General features: G+C 52.8%; 1 protein-coding gene across 1 annotated transcript; it reads right to left on the bottom strand.

Moving 5' to 3' along the window:
- Positions 1-8,062: 8,062 nt before the first annotated feature.
- On the bottom strand, positions 8,063-11,438 carry LOC141731495 (uncharacterized). Its single transcript, XM_074557548.1, has 2 exons — positions 10,784-11,438; positions 8,063-10,391 (listed from the first exon to the last, which is right to left on the bottom strand). The coding sequence occupies exon 2, from the start codon at positions 10,323-10,325 to the stop codon at positions 8,835-8,837; it is 1,491 nt and encodes a 496-aa protein (XP_074413649.1). The 5' UTR covers positions 10,326-10,391; positions 10,784-11,438; the 3' UTR covers positions 8,063-8,834.
- Positions 11,439-17,351: the final 5,913 nt, after the last annotated feature.

Genomic DNA, 17,351 nt, shown 5'->3' with positions numbered 1-17,351 from the left:
CGGGAGAATCATTGAGTGATGATTCGGATGCAGACGTTGAGAGTGATCACTCCGATGACTCCTCTGCAAGTGGACATTGAACGTTGTTCATATTTTCCTTTTCACATTGTTCATTTTCTTTTCCTTTTTCTTTTTAAACGGAAAAGGATGAGATGTCACCCTGTTTTTTTAAGATTTTCTAAGCCTTCTGATGTTGACATTCCTGGAGTGAATTTTCTCACACACTTTCTGTAAATAACTCATTGTTTTACATTCCTTTATGGAGGAGGAGAGAGTTGATGGACTGTTGGTTTGACCAGTGACATTGCAGAGGTGTCAATGTCACCTTCCAATCCACTGTCACTTTTGTAAAGCTATAAATATTGGAGTCAGAGAATAAAACTTCCCTTTTTTCCCTTCACCTTGAGTGGTGGTGTGCTTGTGCTCTCTCGTGTCTTTCAGCGACATCTGGTGACCGCCGAAGTGTATTGCAGCCAAGGCTGAGACACGGACAGCAGATTGCGAGATTGGTGAGATTTTCTCCCCCTCTTTTTGGTGCTTTGCCTGCTCTTCTTGGGGCAATGGAAACCTCTGTGGTTTTCCAGGATGATTCCCTCATTTTGGATCTCTGGAGGGGGGTCCTGGAGTGTAAACAGGTATCTGTTTCCTGGGATGATTTGGAGAGATTGGTTCTGTGGGCCCGAGAGCGAGGTTTTTTTTCGGACCCTGCGAAGGCGTTCGATAAGCAGGAGTGGTCTCTCCTGGGGGTCCACCTCATGGAGGCCCTTTTTGATGATTGCAGTGTGGATGTGGGACCGCTGCTGGTGCAGTGGAAGAAATGCGAGGAGCTTTGGCGGGGGTCTGGTTCTTGTACCCCTCGGAGTTCCCAGGGAAGCCCTTCTATCTCGGATGTGGATGAGGAGATTGAGCTCCTGTGTGATGTGGAGTCCCCCTCCCCGCCCCACGACGGTGTGCTGGGGAGTGGCCAATATCCGCCCGGGGTGGGTTGGGCTCACAGCCAGCGGGTCCCGGGTCCGGGGGGCTCTCTGCATTCGGTGGGCCGTCTTCGCCCCGCCTCGCCCTGTGCGGGTGACGGGGCGGGGAACGGGTTGCCCTCTCTGTGTGCCTTCCCGGCCTTTAAGAGTCAGCCTCCGCCCCGACTTGAGGCTGCTGCGGTGACGACTTGTTGTCCGAACTGCGGCGTGTCCACCACGTTCCCCCTGAGCGCGGTGGGGGTGGGCTCTCCCGCCCCCAAGTCGGGTTCCTCAGCGGGGGGAGCGAATTCGCCTTACTCCGGGTCTGTGCAGCCTGCTGGGCATGCGCAGTCGGTGGAGGCAGTCGGGGGCGGAATGTTACCCGCCTCTGGGTCTGCGCAGCCTGCTGGGCATGCGCAGCCGGTGGAGGCAGTCGGGGGCGGGGCGTCGGTCGGTGCTCCGCCCGGCCCTGCTCCGGTGGGCGGGAGGCCCGTCCCTCTCCGCTCGGTGGGGGCGGTGCCCGCTGCGGGACCTTGCGGCTTGGGACGGACTCTCATAGGGGGCGTACCCGGCTCCCTTGTGCCGCCCCGCAGTGACGCGGCTCCGCGGGCCGTGCCTCCCTCGGCATCCCACTCCGCCCCCGCATCGGGGGATGGGGGCCTCGCACCGGCTTTGTCCGTGACCGCGCCGGCCTCGTCCGGCACTGTGCCAGATCTGCGGGCTGTGCCGGCAGCTGCGGCCGCCGAGGTGACCCATGGCGGGGCTGCAGCGCAGCAGGGGACTGGGGTGTTTACCTTTAGTGCAACTGCTGACGCGGCCGGCGGGAGGCCGGTGGGTGCCCGGCGCCTAGGCGCTTTCTCGTCAGGTCTTTGGACGCTTCCTGCGTGCCAGGTGACCGTGCGTCCGAGGTACCCTGAACGTTTCTGGCCAGAGGCGAAAACCGTGACTGACGAGATGAATGACCTTGTCTCCTCCCGGCATCTGCAGGGTCGGGGGGCGAATTCCTTTGGCTCTGCCGGTGCTGCAGGGGGCGCAGGGACGAGTGGTGTTGCCCCGGCTTCCAGTCAATCACTCCCTCTTGTCTCTGGGGCGCCCAAGGCTCGGGACATAGCAGGTGCGGTGGCTGTGCCAGGGGGTCCCCAGGCTTTCCCTGTGCTCAGGGGCGTCACTCATAACACTTATGAACCCCTTGCATATAAGCTGGAGAAGGAACTCCGTGAAGCAGTTGCTCAGCATGGTTTGGGGTCTGCTGAGGTTATGCACATTCTTCGGAGACTTGATAGGGACCCGTTGACACCTCACGATGTCCGTTGTGTGGCACATTCTCTTTTTGACCCTGTGCAACTTGGTGTTTTTGAGACCAAGTGGGCTCGTATGGCGGCCCAAGCGGTGAAGCGGAATGCTGCGCTGGCGCCAGAGGACCCCAGGCGTAGGGTTGTTGCTGAAATGCTGATGAGGATGTTCAGGGACAGGTTGGATACGATCCCCTTGTGCTTCAGCAATGCAAATCGCTGGGCATAGGGGCGATTGTGCAGACCCTGGAAATGGCGGCTCCGAAGCAGCCGATTTCAACTGTTGTCCAGGGGGATGATGAGCCTTTTATGGTATTTCTGGGAAGGTTGATTGCGTCCGTGGAGAGGCAGGTGCCTGATCCTGTGGCGAGGGAAGTTACGATTGCAAATCTTGTTAAGTGCAATTGTAATGCAGCTTGTAATAAGGTTATAGCGGCCATGCCTGGTGATCCTAGTATCTGGGAGATGGCAGAAGCCTGTGCAAACATCATTCCCTCACGTCGGAAGTTGGCTGCTGTGGCTGCCGCTGTGCAGCCGGTCTGGGCAGCACCGCAGGGCGGGCGGCCACAGCAGGGGGACGCGCAGTCTAGCAGGAAGCGGGGGAAGAAGGTGCAGAAGATCAAATTCCCCATGTTCCTGTGCGGTCGGTGTGGTAGGCCGAATCACATGTCTAACGTTTGTAAGGCGACTGTTCATGCTAATGGCCAGGCTTTACTGGGTTCGGGAAACGTGAAGCGGAGCGCGCAGCAGGAGGGGCGCGCTCAGACACAAGCTTCTCTCCAGACCCAGGTACCGATGGAGGTCTCCTTTGCCGGCTTGCAGCCAGCACCCGCGGATCAGCAGGTGTGGACGTCTGCACCGCAGCAACAGTTGTCTTAGATTCGTCTGAGATACGCAAGGTTCCCCTAGATGCCTTTGGTCCCTTGGGTGGGGGCATGAGTGCTCTCCTTATGGGGAGGTCCAGTGCCACCCTTCAGGGCCTCATTGTGCACCTGGGGCTCATTGATGCAGATTTTACAGGACAGATTTGTGCCATGGTCTCCACACCCACTCCCCCGTCACAATCCCAAAAGGGACACGGCTTGCTCAACTTGTGCCTTTTAAGTCTTCTGTTCGCAGGACAGCTGACCGGTCACGTGGAGCTGGTGGTTTTGGATCCACCGGGCTGCCTCAGGTTCACTGGACTGCTGTCCTGACCAAGGACCGTCCCGAGATGCTGTGTACCCTGTCCGTTCCTGGTGCGACACCGTCGGAAATCCACCTCCGCGGGCTTCTCGACAGTGGTGCTGACGTCACTGTTCTCTCCCTTGCCGCCTGGCCCTCGGAGTGGCCCCTGGATCCGGTGGGGACATCTGTCGCCGGCCTGGGAGGGACGGCGCAATGTTACGTGGCCCAGCAGCCCGTGCTGGTCACGAACCCGGAGGGACAGATGGCCTGGGTTAGGCCTCATGTTACTTCTACTCCTGCCAACCTCTGGGGGAGGGATGTTCTGTCTGCCTGGGGGGGTGCGTATTGGGACGGATTTTTAATGGGGGCCACTGCAGTGAAGGGCGCAGAGTGTCCTACGCCTCCTATACGGTGGCTGGTGGACAAACCCGTTTGGGAGAAGCAGTGGCCCCTCACTGATGATAAATTAGTCGCCCTTCGGAATTTGGTGCAAGAGCAGTTGGACCAGGGTCATTTGGAGCCTTCTGACAGTCCTTGGAACACTCCTGTCTTCTGTATCAGAAAGAAATCTGGGAAATGGAGGTTGTTGCAAGACCTCCGGAAGGTCAATGCCGTGATGGAAAGCATGGGACCATTGCAGGCGGGCATGCCATCGCCTACCATGCTTCCTGCAGGCTGGCCGGTCCTCATTGTGGATCTGAAGGATTGTTTCTTTTCGATTCCTTTGCATCCCGATGATAGACCGAAGTTTGCCTTCTCGGTGCCAGCGATTAACGAGGCTGAGCCCGCACAGAGATATCAATGGAGGACATTGCCTCAGGGCATGCGTAATTCTCCTGCCATATGCCAATGGTATGTGGCCCGTGCCTTGTCTGGAGTTCGCAAGCAGTTTCCTGATGCGCGTCTGTATCATTATATGGACGACATTTTGGTGGCCGCGTCCACCCAGGATGAGCTGCTGAGGATTCAGCCTCGGCTGCTCGATGCTTTGCATGCTCATGGACTGCAGGTGGCTCCAGAAAAGGTCCAACAGAAACCACCTTGGAAGTACTTGGGGGTCAAGATTCTGGAACGGACAATCTGTCACCAGGAGGTGCAATTTGTGCATTCTGTGAAGACACTGAATGATGCTCAGAAATTGATAGGTGTCATCACTTGGTTACGTCCGTATTTGGGATTAACCAATGCACAGCTGTCTCCTCTGTATGATTTGTTGAAAGGAGACTCTGATCTAAAGTCGCCTCGCACACTGACCCCTGAGGCGTGTAAGGCGTTGGAGGTGGTTCAGCAAGCTGTTTCGGCTTGTCAGGTTTATCGCATTGATCCCTCCGTTGATGTCACTGGGTTCATCACCACTCCAGATCTGCATCCCACAGGTATCATTGGTCAATGGAGTGACAAATGGTTGGATTCCTTGCACGTTCTGGAATGGGTTTTTCTGCCCCATCAGCCGCAGAAGACGGCAACTGCATTGTTTGAGCTAATTGCTCGCTTGATAATCAAATGCCGACAACGGTGTTTGCAATTGATGGGTGCGGATCCTGCAGAGATCATACTCCCGGTGCAACGGGAGGATTTTGACTGGAGCTTTGCAAACAGTGTGTCCCTGCAGAGTGCTCTGGAAAATTTTTCAGGGCAGATCACTTATCATCTGCCCAGCCATAGGCTGTTGCATATGGCGAAATCCACACAAATTTCTTTGCGGCCCAAGAATAGTCAGGAACCCGTGCAAGGACCCACCGTCTTCACTGACAGTTCAGGGAGAACGGGAAAGGCCATTGTCACCTGGAGGGATGGATCTGAGTGGCAGGTTTTGGAAGGCCATGAGGATGGGTCAGCCCAATTGGTTGAACTGAGGGCTGCTGTCATGGCATTTGAGAAATTTTCCCAGGAACCTTTCAACTTGGTCACGGATTCCGCCTATGTGGCTGACATCGCACAGCGGTTGGGTCATTCGGTTTTGAAGGAGGTCAGTAATCCTGCCTTGTTTCATTTACTGAAGACCTTGTGGTGTGCCATTCAGGCCCAAGTTCATCCATTTTATGTTCTGCATGTGAGGAGTCACACCGATTTGCCAGGTTTTATTGTAGAAGGTAACGCGAGGGCTGACAAGTTGGCTAACCCAGCGTGGGTAGCGCCTCAGCCTGATACACTCGCACAGGCCAAGGCATCGCATGGGCTTTTCCACCAGAACGCACATACCCTGCAGAAGCAGTTTCAGCTGACGCCAACTGAGGCTCGTGACATTGTTGAGTCATGTGATGACTGCCATGCGCTTGCTCCGCCTCTGCCGGCAGGGGTAAACCCCAGAGGCCTTAGGGCCTTGGAGCTTTGGCAGACTGATGTCACCCAGATTGCCGAGTTTGGCCGGCTCAAGTATGTGCATGTCACTGTGGACACATTCTCCTCTGCAATGTGGGCTTCGGCTCACACTGGGGAGAAGGCCCGTGATGTCCTTGCCCACTGGAGGCAGGCCTTTGCTGTTCTGGGCATACCTTCTGCTGTGAAAACCGACAATGGTCCTGCTTACGCATCGCAAAAGGTGCGGCAGTTCCTGCAGTTGTGGGGTGTCTCACACAAGTTTGGTATCCCTCATTCTCCGACTGGTCAAGCTATTGTAGAACGTGCTCATGGTACTTTGAAGCAGGTTATTCAGAAACAAAAACGGGGAATGCAGGGTGAAACCCCGCACAGTCGGTTGGCAAAAGCTTTGTGCACAATCAATCATCTCACTGTGCCGCAGAACTCAAATAACCCTGTTATTTTGAATCACCATCTCTCATTACAGGCTGCGGACGAGGCACATCAGCTTCGAGCGAAAGTTCGGGTGCGGAATTTAGTCACCAAACAGTGGGAAGGTCCCTATGACCTTATCGCTTCGGGGCGCGGGTATGCTTGTGTATCCACAGATACTGGGGTACGCTGGGTACCTTCAAAATGTGTTCGCCCTGACCTGCGACCGCAGAGACAGAATCCAGCTGACGGGCAAGATGGAAACCGTGACCAACCTGAAAGGCATCAAGCGGGAGAATCATTGAGTGATGATTCGGATGCAGACGTTGAGAGTGATCACTCCGATGACTCCTCTGCAAGTGGACATTGAACGTTGTTCATATTTTCCTTTTCACATTGTTCATTTTCTTTTCCTTTTTCTTTTTAAACGGAAAAGGATGAGATGTCACCCTGTTTTTTTAAGATTTTCTAAGCCTTCTGATGTTGACATTCCTGGAGTGAATTTTCTCACACACTTTCTGTAAATAACTCATTGTTTTACATTCCTTTATGGAGGAGGAGAGAGTTGATGGACTGTTGGTTTGACCAGTGACATTGCAGAGGTGTCAATGTCACCTTCCAATCCACTGTCACTTTTGTAAAGCTATAAATATTGGAGTCAGAGAATAAAACTTCCCTTTTTTCCCTTCACCTTGAGTGGTGGTGTGCTTGTGCTCTCTCGTGTCTTTCAGCGACATCTGGCCTCTGCAATGTCACTGGTCAAACCAACAGTCCATCAACTCTCTCCTCCTCCATAAAGGAATGTAAAACAATGAGTTATTTACAGAAAGTGTGTGAGAAAATTCACTCCAGGAATGTCAACATCAGAAGGCTTAGAAAATCTTAAAAAAACAGGGTGACACAGGGGTGCCATGTCTCCACAGAACTTGCTTTTCAAGGCCCAAGATGGTGTTCCAGGCCGTAGCATGAGACACAGGGTAGGTTTCCAGCCATCCAGTGGTGGCTTCCACCATGGTCAGCACGTAGTGCTTGCCCTGGCGTGTCTGGGGCAGTGTGATGTAGTCAATCTGCCAGGCCTCCCCATGCTTGTACTTGGACCACCGCCCACTGTACCACAGGGGCTTCACTCGCTTGGCCTGCTTGATGGCAGCACACGTTTCACAGTCATGGATAACCTGAGAAATACTGTCCATGGTTAGATCCACCCCTCGATCTTGTGCCCATTTATAGGTGGCATCTCTGCCCTGGTGGCCTGAGGCATCATGGGCCCATCGAGCTAGGAATAACTCTCCCTTATGTTCCCAATCTAGGTCTATTTTGGACACTCCTATCTTTGCAGCTTGGTCTACCTGCTCATTGTTTTGGTGCTCCTCATTGGCTCTACTCTTGGGTACATGGGCATCTACATGGCGGACTTTCACAGGTAGCCTCCCTACCCTGGTAGCAATGTCTTTCCACTCAGCAGCAACCCAAATTGGTTTCCCTGTACATTGCCAGTTAGCCTTTTTCCACCTCTCCAGCCATCCCCACAGAGCATTGGCTACATCCATGAATCAGTGTAGAGTTAGAGCATTGGCCACTTCTCTCTCTCAGCAATGTCTAGGGCCAGTTGAACAGCTTTGAGTTCAGCAAGTTGGCTTGATCCACCTTCTCCTTCGGTAGCTTGTGCAACCTGTCGTGTGGGGCTCCATACGGCTGCTTTCCACTTCTGGTTCATCCCTACGATGCGACAGGAACCGTCAGTGAAAAGAGCGTAGCGTGTTTCCTCTGGAGGCAGTTGATTATAGGGAGGAGCCTCTTCAGCACATGTCACTGGTTCTTGTTCCTCTTCATCTGTGACACCAAAATTCTCACCTTCGGGCCAATTTGTAATGACCTCCAAAATCCCAGGGCAATTCAGTTTACCTATACGGTATTACAGCGACCTTAGACGGTCACTGTGGTGAGAGAAGGACGAGAATCTTGTTTCTTGATCAGAAGGCTGATTTATTGATATAAGATATATCATACATTATAACTATACTAAAAAGAATAAGACGAGAGGTTGCAGAGAGCAGCTATGCCAAGAATAGAATAGCAAGAATGAATAACAAAGTTCTTTGCCCAGGGAATCTGTCCCTGAGCTGCTCCTGTGATTGGCCTTTAATGGTACACAAGGAAGATGAGCCAATCACAGGGACACCTGCTACATTTCACAGCAGCTGATAACAATTGTTTACATTCTTCTTCTGGGGCCCTTTGCTTCCCAGAAGAAGGAGAAATCCCAAAGAAAGGATTTCTATGAAGAAATGTCTGCGACATCTCACCCTTCTAAATTGTATAAATTAAAAGAAAAATGCTGATGTGAAATGAACAGGAGATTTCTTCAACTGTAAAATATACAATACTAATAAATCACTAAAACAATCCTACAATCTAAAAAAATGCAAAAAACAATGCAAAGAGAATTCAAGTCCAAGCAGCTGGGTTTCAGGAACAGTCCAAGAGCTGAAGTTGTTTCTCTTGGATATCTGAGAATCCTTTTCGGTCCTGAAAACAGACTTGCTGCAAAAGTCCCATCAACAGTTATCAAAAACATATTGACAATCTTACAACTATTTCAAACAATTTCAAACAATTTGAACAACTTTAGAATGTCCTTTTCTGGCCCTTCAATGCTTCAGTGCTTCAGAGCTGCTGCCCACTGTTTTCAGTCTTTTTTATTTAATTTTTTTTTTTTTTTTTTTTTTTTTTTGTGATCGAAAAAGAAAAGAGCAGCAGCAAAACAGAGCAGTGCCAGAGAAGGAAAGGCCTTGGGGGCCCTGGCCCATGATGGACCAGGAACCCCAAAACTGGCCCGCAAAGGGGGACCAGGACCAGTAGGAGAAACCTCAACCCCCAGAAACACCAAGAGGCCAAATGCTGGCCCTGGCCCAAAAACTTCCTGAGCCCAACGGCCCAGGCCAAACCCATGAGGCAGGCCCTGCATTCCCACAGGCCTGCACCCTGCTGCCAGTACAATGGCAGCACGAGTGGGGACACGCTTCCTTTCCCCAAAACCACTGAGGCATGCCAGCAGCAGGGAAATAGAAGCCTTCCCCAGAGATCCCATCCGGGGTCTGGAGATGTTTGTTTCCCACAGCAAACCAGCTATGGTCTCCTCCATCTGTGCCCTCTTCCCCTGCAATGCATTGGGTTTGTGTCTCATCCGCCCCATGGCATCATCCCCACCCCCTCCGGGCTGGAGATCAGAGGCAGAGCTCTCGGGATGCACCTGCCCCCCGCCACTAGGGCGCAAGAGAGGCGGCAGAGATGGCAGCCTCCATGGGACAATCCCCGAAAAACCACCCCCGAACCCGCCGAGAATGCTGATCTTAAAAGCAGGGAGACGGGCTGTCCCCCCAGTCAGCTGGCGGGCAGCCCCCGCTCCACGGAAGGGAAGACCAGCCGCCGGGGCCCCTGCTACAGCAACCGGTCCGGGATGGTCCGAGCTCGAACAAGCCGCCGGTTCCAGGGCAGTCTCTGACGCCGACACGGAGGACACAGCCTCTGACAACGGCAGGACTGCTGGGGCAGCCTGTGCAGGCAGCGGGGGGGAAGCCGGAACCGGGGAGGGAATCCCGCTGGATGTAGGAGCGGCCGCGGGTTGTTCCGAGGGTCCCGCAGGTTCGGCGCCGTCTCCAGCACCATCCTGAACAGGGACCGTCTCGGCTTGAGGTGGCGAGGAGGCCGATGGAAGCGGCAGAGGGGCCGGAGAGAACAACTCCCCCGCTGAGCCGGAAGCTGGAGACGCGTCGTCGTCGCTTAGCAACTCAGCAGCCACAGGAAGTGCCTCTTCTGCATTCTCAGACGCAGGCGCTGGCAGGGGCGGGGAGGCCTGTGAAGCCGTGGGCGGGACTGCCTGGAGAGGCGGAGATGGGATCGCCTGGAGTGGCGGCCGCGCCGGTGAGGCGGGTCTTGAAGGCGGACGCAGCGCTGGCAGGGGCGGCACCAACGGCACTGGTTCGAGCGGGACCGCCCATTCCCATCCCCCCGGAGGGAGAGAAGGAGGGGGGGGAGAAGGTTCCGTCTGCGCAGGCTCCGGGGAAAGAGTAAAAAAAACTTCTTCGCTCGGCGCAGTTTCGCCCCCCCCCGCCGCGAAGCAGGGGGGGCCGGGCAGCCCCCACTCATCCCCCGCCGGGTCTTCTCCCGCTGAGGACATGGGGCTGGGAAGCCCCCACTCATCCCCCGCCGGGTCTTCTCCCACCGGGGACGGTGGAAACGGAGCCTGTCCATAACAGTTAGAAATCCATTGAAAAATAGCTGCTCTCCGTTTCAAAACTGGGAAGAGCTTTAGAAATGCTGGGTAGATAAAAGGCAAAACACGTTCCTGGCCCCAGACGGACTGGAAAATGGAATTCATGCACTCCCAGACAAAAACATCCAAGGCATACAGGACATCAGTAAAGAATCCAAAAAGCTTTGCCCATCGAAAGAACTCATAGAGATCTGTTGCTGACAGAAAAATCCCATCTTCTCTACACCATTTTTGCCAGAGGGCAATAAGTTTCTCCTCTGAAGGGGAGAACTGAACCTCTTCTTCCAAGGCATGTGTTCGCCATACCAACCGCCAACAACTACGAAGGGCTGGGTCATCAGGAAGGGAAAAGACAAAATTACCTTGTGAAAATGTCCAGCTTGCTCTGGCCAGCTCTGCGAACATCTTCCTGAAGGTGTTCCAGAAGAAGGTTCTCTTTGTGGTCAGCCTTGGCTGTGAACTCTGTCCAAATCAGGATCTTCAGTTCTTCAGCTCCTGGCTTGAATCCACTTCTGTGGTCACTTCAAAGCAACCATCACATGCTACACATACAGGATTTTACCCAGTGCAGCAATTTTGCTCCTCTGGTCTTTATCAAATTAATTTTTGCCCTGACACGAGGGGTCACCAGATATTACAGCGACCTTAGACGGTCACTGTGGTGAGAGAAGGACGAGAATCTTGTTTCTTGATCAGAAGGCTGATTTATTGATATAAGATATATCATACATTATAACTATACTAAAAAGAATAAGACGAGAGGTTGCAGAGAGCAGCTATGCCAAGAATAGAATAGCAAGAATGAATAACAAAGTTCTTTGCCCAGGGAATCTGTCCCTGAGCTGCTCCTGTGATTGGCCTTTAATGGTACACAAGGAAGATGAGCCAATCACAGGGACACCTGCTACATTTCACAGCAGCTGATAACAATTGTTTACATTCTTCTTCTGGGGCCCTTTGCTTCCCAGAAGAAGGAGAAATCCCAAAGAAAGGATTTCTATGAAGAAATGTCTGCGACAATACGGGTGCGCTGAGTGATGAGAGCAATCCACTTGCTCCATGTAGCACTGGTGGCATGGTGAGTGGAAGGAACCTTGCCTTTGAACATCCACCTCAGCACTGGTAGTCGGGGTGCCAGGAGGAGTTGTGCTTCAGTGCCTATTACCTCTGAAGCAGCCTGGACTCCTTCATAGGCAGCCAGGATTTCTTTCTCCATTGGAGTATAGTTGGCTTCAGACCCTCTGTAGCTTCGACTCCAAAATCCCAGTGGTCGACCCCGAGTCTCCTCAGGCACCTTCTGCCAAAGGCTCCAGGACAAGCCGTGGTTCCTGGCTGCAGAGTAGAGCATGTTCTTTACCTCTGGTCCTGTCCTGACTGGGCCAAGAGCTACTGCATGAGCAATGTCCTGCTTGATCTGGACAAAGGCCTGTTGCTGCTCAGGGCCCCACTGGAAATTGTTCTTCTTGCGAGTGACCAGGTAGAGAGGCCTCACGATCTGACTGTACTCAGGAATATGCATCCTCCAAAAACCTATTGCGCCCAAGAAAGCTTGTGTCTCTTTCTTATTGGTGGGTGGAGACATTGCTGTGATCTTGTTGATGACATCTGTAGGAATCTGACACCATCCATCTTGCCACTTCACTCCCAGGAATTGAATCTCACGAGCTGGTCCCTTTACTTTGCTCTTTTTATTGGCGAAACCAGCTCCCAGGAGGATCTGGATGATTTCCTTCCCTTTCTCGAACACTTCCACAGCTGTGTTCCCCCACACAATGATGTCATCAATATACTGCAGATGTTCTGGAGCCTCACCCTTTTCCAGTGCAGCCTGGATCAGTCCATGGCAGATGGTGGGGCTGTGCTTCCACCCCTGGGGCAGTTGGTTCCAGGTGTACTGCACTCCCCTCCATGTGAAGGCAAACTGAGGCCTGCCTTCTGCTGCCAGAGGAATGGAGAAAAATGCATTGGCAATGTCTATAGTGGCATACCACTTTGCTGCCTTGGACTCAAGCTCATACTGGAGCTCTAATATGTCTGGCACGGCAGCACTCAGTGGTGGAGTCACTTCATTCAATGCACGGTAATCCACTGTCAATCTCCATTCTCCTTCAGATTTTCGCACAGGCCAGATGGGACTGTTGAAGGGTGAGTGGGTCTTGCTGACCACCCCTTGGCTCTCCAGCTCTTGGATCATCTTATGGATGGGGATCACAGCATCTCGAGTGGTCCTATACTGTCGTCGATGCACTATGGAAGTGGCAATTGGCACTCGTTGCTCTTCTCCCGTCAGGCATCCTACTGCAGATGGATTCTCAGACAACCCAGGCAAGGTGTTCAATTGCTGGATGCCCTCTGTCTCTACAGCAGCTATTCCAAATGCCCGTCTGAGTCCTTTTGGGTCTTTGAAGTACCCACTTCGAAGGTAGTCTATGCCCAAAATACATGGGGCCTCTGGGCCAGTCACAATAGGATGCTTCTTCCATTCATTTCCCGTTAGGCTCACATCAGCTTCCACCAAAGTGAAATCCTGGGATCCCCCTGTTACACCAGCAATAGAAACAGACTCTGTCCCTACATGTCTTAATGGGATTAATGTGCATTGCGCACCAGTATCGACCAAAGCTTTGTACTCTTGTGGTTCCGATGTACCAGGCCAACGAATCCACACAGACCAGAAAACACGATTTTCCCTGGCCTCTACCTGGCTAGAGGCAGGGCCCCTCCAAGCCTGGTTATCATTCTTTCCCTGGGTGTATGTTTTGGATGTTCCTTCGAGGGGATCAGACATGTCATCATCATCATACCTGGCCATTCGGCTACGGGCAACTGGAGCTGCTTTCCTTCTGGTGGCTTCCTTCAGTTCACGCACCCGTTGTGCCAGAACAGCAGTAGGTTTCCTATCCCACCTTCTCATGTTTTCCCCACAATCACGCAGGTAGAACCACAGCTCAGCTCGTGGGGTGTACCTTCTCTCACCATCTGGGAAATGTAGTCTGGATACGTAGTCTGCCTTGGATACCGGAACCTCAGATCTGTACTGCCGAGATTTGGAGAAGGTCTTCTTTAATCTCCTCTCTAAGCTTCTCGTGGTTCTCCTCTATCTTATCCTCTAACTTCTGCAGACGTGTTTCTACCACTGCGATTCTGGCATGTGTCGGGCCATGTACAGCATCGGCATATGCTCGGAGCTTCTTTGCCATGTCAAGCACAGTCTCACCCCTCTCATCCCTCTTCATGATGGCTAAGGCAGAAGCAATTCATGTGGCCCAAGTCGTACGAGTTTTTGCCACATCACAGACGTGCATGGTACTAAGTCTGGGTTCCTAGTTGTTACATCATCTGAGAAGATAATCTCTGCCACTGCCATTTCTGTCAGGCGTTGGATCCCTTGCTCTATTGTCTTCCACTGAGTTTGCTGCATATAGAGATCGTCTGCACACAGGTATCTTTCTGCTACACTTCTTAGGACCCGTTCCCAGAGGCTGTGAGAGTTAGCCCCCCTCATCATTCCTTGGTCTATGACAGGGTCCTGTGACAGGGATCCCAAATGCCTGGCTTCAGTGCCATCCAGAATTGTAGCCTCGCCTGCAGCATCCCAGAGACGGACCAGCCAACTAATTATGGATTCATCAGACCTTCGAGTGTAATCCTTCCGTAGGCCACGAAGGTCCTTCAGGGAAAAGGACTCAATATTGGCATCTGATCTTGCACCTGCTGCTTTGACTCCTGATTTTACGTCAGGAGGCACTGAGGTTCCTTCTCCTTCATCATCATCATCATCATCGTCCACTGGTCGATTGGTCTTGTCCGTGCATTTCCCACTTCTAGTGCTGGTAGCAACAGCCATGGGTTTAGATGCTGGCTTCGAGCCTGGGGTGTTGGCTGCAGCCTGAGTCACCGGGACAGTTGCTGATTTATCTCCCTGCCCCCCTGCCTCTGTCTGCTGCCCTAGAGTATCTAGCAGTGTGCGATAAGCATATGCCAGGGCCCAGCTCACTGCAATGACCTTCCTCTCCTTAGGCTCATCCTGGTACTTCTCTTTCAGATATTTCCCCACCTCAGCTGGATTCTGAATTTGTTCATGGGGAAAATCCCAGACTATAGGGTCAGAGAATTCCTTCAGGATTTGGCCCATATTCTCCCATTTCCCACACCACTTAGGATTTTCCACACCGGGCTTTACTCCTGAGTCAGGGGTCTCATCAGCCCGTCTAGAAATCTCAGCCCTCATTCTAGAGAAGCAGCAGGCTGTATAGAGGAAGGTTACCAGATTGAATACCAGGAAGATGGATTCTTTAACATTGAGGGGAAACTGAACATCCTTCACTAGTGATGCAGCTTATTCATAGGAGAAGGAGTAAAGCAGAGGCTGAAAAACCTCATTCCCTCCTGCTCCTCCTGCAACAAACTGGATGCATAACCATAGCCATGAACCATTCATACCTGGAGCAGACCCTAGCATGTTTATAACTTCTTGCACATTATTGCCACAAAGCCCAGCAGGATAGCTACTCTGGTCACTGCCCCTCTGATGTAAAAACTACGTATTAGGGGCAATACTAAAGCTATTTCTGGATAAGAAAATAAACCTAGGGACCAGAGAGGTATTAAAATCTCAAAAAACCCTAGGGACCAGAAATGCATGCAAACCTTCACCCCAATAGACATTATGAATCCAAAAAGCATGGCTATTAGCTGATTTAAATGAACACAGAGTAATAGCAACCAAAATGCAGTCAAAACAGGGTTTTACCACTCTCTCTCTTTCGAGCCTCACGTTGGGTGCCAAATATTTTGTGCTGGTTTAGGGCAAATTTTTTAAAGAATCTGCAAAGGAGGGCCGCTCCAGAAAGCATCATAACGTCACCGCAGGACAAAAACTAACACACCATAGCAACAGTGGGGCCTGGTGTTGTTTGCCTGCTTAGGAACCGAGTTGCCACAGGCCCTCAGAGGGGTTCCATGGGCACTTTCCAAGAATCTCCAGGCTGTTCAGGGCCTGGAATGTCCCACACAGAGGCAGGGGCTCCATAGAGACCTCCCAGGGCTTTCTGGGGATGGGAAAGAGCCCTGTGGTCAGAGGCAGTCACAGTCATTCCATGGTGACATCCCAGGGCACCTTGGGCTGCAAAGGCACCCATCTGTCACAGGCGCTCATGGGGACTCCACGGTGACATCCCAGGAGTGCCCAGGCTGCCAAAGAGCCAGGATGTCCCAGACACTCACAGGGGTTCCTGTCATGGGCACAGTGGGAGCTTCAGGCAAAAGCTTTGTTTCTTTCTTGGAGAAACTCCTGCTGAGCCATGAGGTGGAGAAATGGCTTTGATTTTGGGTTATCTGTTATCTGCTCTAACGCTTCACTGTCTTTTTTCCCCATGGCAGAACCCAATGCCCGGCCACAGCAAATGTCCAACAGCAGCTCCATCAAGCACTTCCTCCTGCTGCCATTGGCAGACACAATTCCCTCTGGGACACCAGCACCATCTCCTACAAAGGATGTGCAGTCCAACTCTTTTTTTTTGTCTTTTTCATTTCAGCAGAGCTTTCCCTCCTGACCATCATGTGCTGTGACCACTCTGTGTCCATCTGCCAAGCCCTGCACTATGGGACCTTCCTGGGCAGCAGAGCTTGTGCCCACATGGCAGCAGCTGCCTGGGCCAGTGCCTTTCTCCATGCTCTCATGCACACAGCCAATACATTTTCCCTGCCCCTGTGCCAGGCCAATGCCCTGGGCCAGTTCTTCTGTGAAATCCCACAGATCCTCAAGCTCTCCTGCTCACACTCAAATGACAGGGAACTTGGGCTCATTGCAGTTTGTGCCTATTTAGGACTCAGCTGGTTTGTGTTCATGGTTTCCTCCTATGTGCAGAGCTTTAGGGCCGTGCTGAGGATCCCCTCTGAGCAGGGACAGCACAAAGCCTTTTCCACCTGCCTCCCTCACCTGGCTGTGCTCTCCCTGTTCCTCAGCACTGTCACAATTGCTCACCTGAAGGCCCCCTCCATGTCCTCCCCATCCCTGGATCTGGCCTCTCAGTTCTGTACTCGGTGGTGCCTCCAGCCCTGAACCCCCTCATCTACAGCTTGAGGAACCAGGAGCTCAAGGCTGCAGTGTGGACACTGATGACTGGATGCTTTCAGGAACATTAAACTGCCGGCCAATTTCTGCAAATCACTTGCAATAAAACTAATCTTTGATACTTCTTGATTGGTAGTGGTTTTTTTCCCTTTGTTTTAGTTTTTTCATATTGCCCACAAAGAAATGTCATTGTTTTTGCCATTTCTCATTTTGCTTTCTCCCACTTCCCTGTGGCCACAGACTGTGTCAATGAGGGGTTGCGTTCTCGGTGGCTGTAAAGGAACTAAAGGATCTCCCAGCAAAGTTTTCACTGAAGATGCCCCTTTGGTTTCCCTCTCTGGAGCTGCAGCAGCAATGTCTGTGTGCAGAGCTGGGGGCAGATCAGGGCTGGCCCAGCAGCTGTGCCCAGCAGCAGCAGCAGCACTTGGTGTTGTTGTCAGTGCTGCTGCCGTGGCCCTGCCCCGCTGCCCTGGTGGCGCTAGTGTTGCTGCAGGGCCTGAGTGCTCTCGGGGCTGTGCACAGCCCTGGGGGTGGCAGTGCCGGGGCTGCAGCAGGGACAGGCCATGGGCACTGCTGGGGCAGCGCTGACGCCTCAGGCCAGGCCCTGGGGGCTCCAGGCTCCTTGCCCAGGCTCTCTCAAGAACCCACCCAGGCCAATGCTCAGCACAGAAAGCCCCGTGAGCAGCCCCAGGCTGCCCATGGGCATGCTGGGGGCAAACAGCATGGCTGGTGCTCTGCAAGGGCCATGGGGCAGACAGGAAGGAGCAGCAGAGCAGGGGCTGATCCATCCCCAGTGCACTGCACAGCCCAGGGCAGATTCCAGAGCATCCTCATGGAGCTGCCAACAACATCCC

This window comes from Zonotrichia albicollis, chromosome 23, assembly GCF_047830755.1.
Source record: "Zonotrichia albicollis isolate bZonAlb1 chromosome 23, bZonAlb1.hap1, whole genome shotgun sequence".
Classification (NCBI taxonomy): domain Eukaryota; kingdom Metazoa; phylum Chordata; class Aves; order Passeriformes; family Passerellidae; genus Zonotrichia; species Zonotrichia albicollis.
This window is presented reverse-complemented; position numbering and strand designations above follow the sequence as displayed.

Excerpts from the sequence above, each read along its gene's own strand:
- LOC141731495 (XM_074557548.1), bottom strand. The coding sequence starts at position 10,325 with ATGTCCTCAGCGGGAGAAGACCCGGCGGGGGATGAGTGGGGGCTGCCC.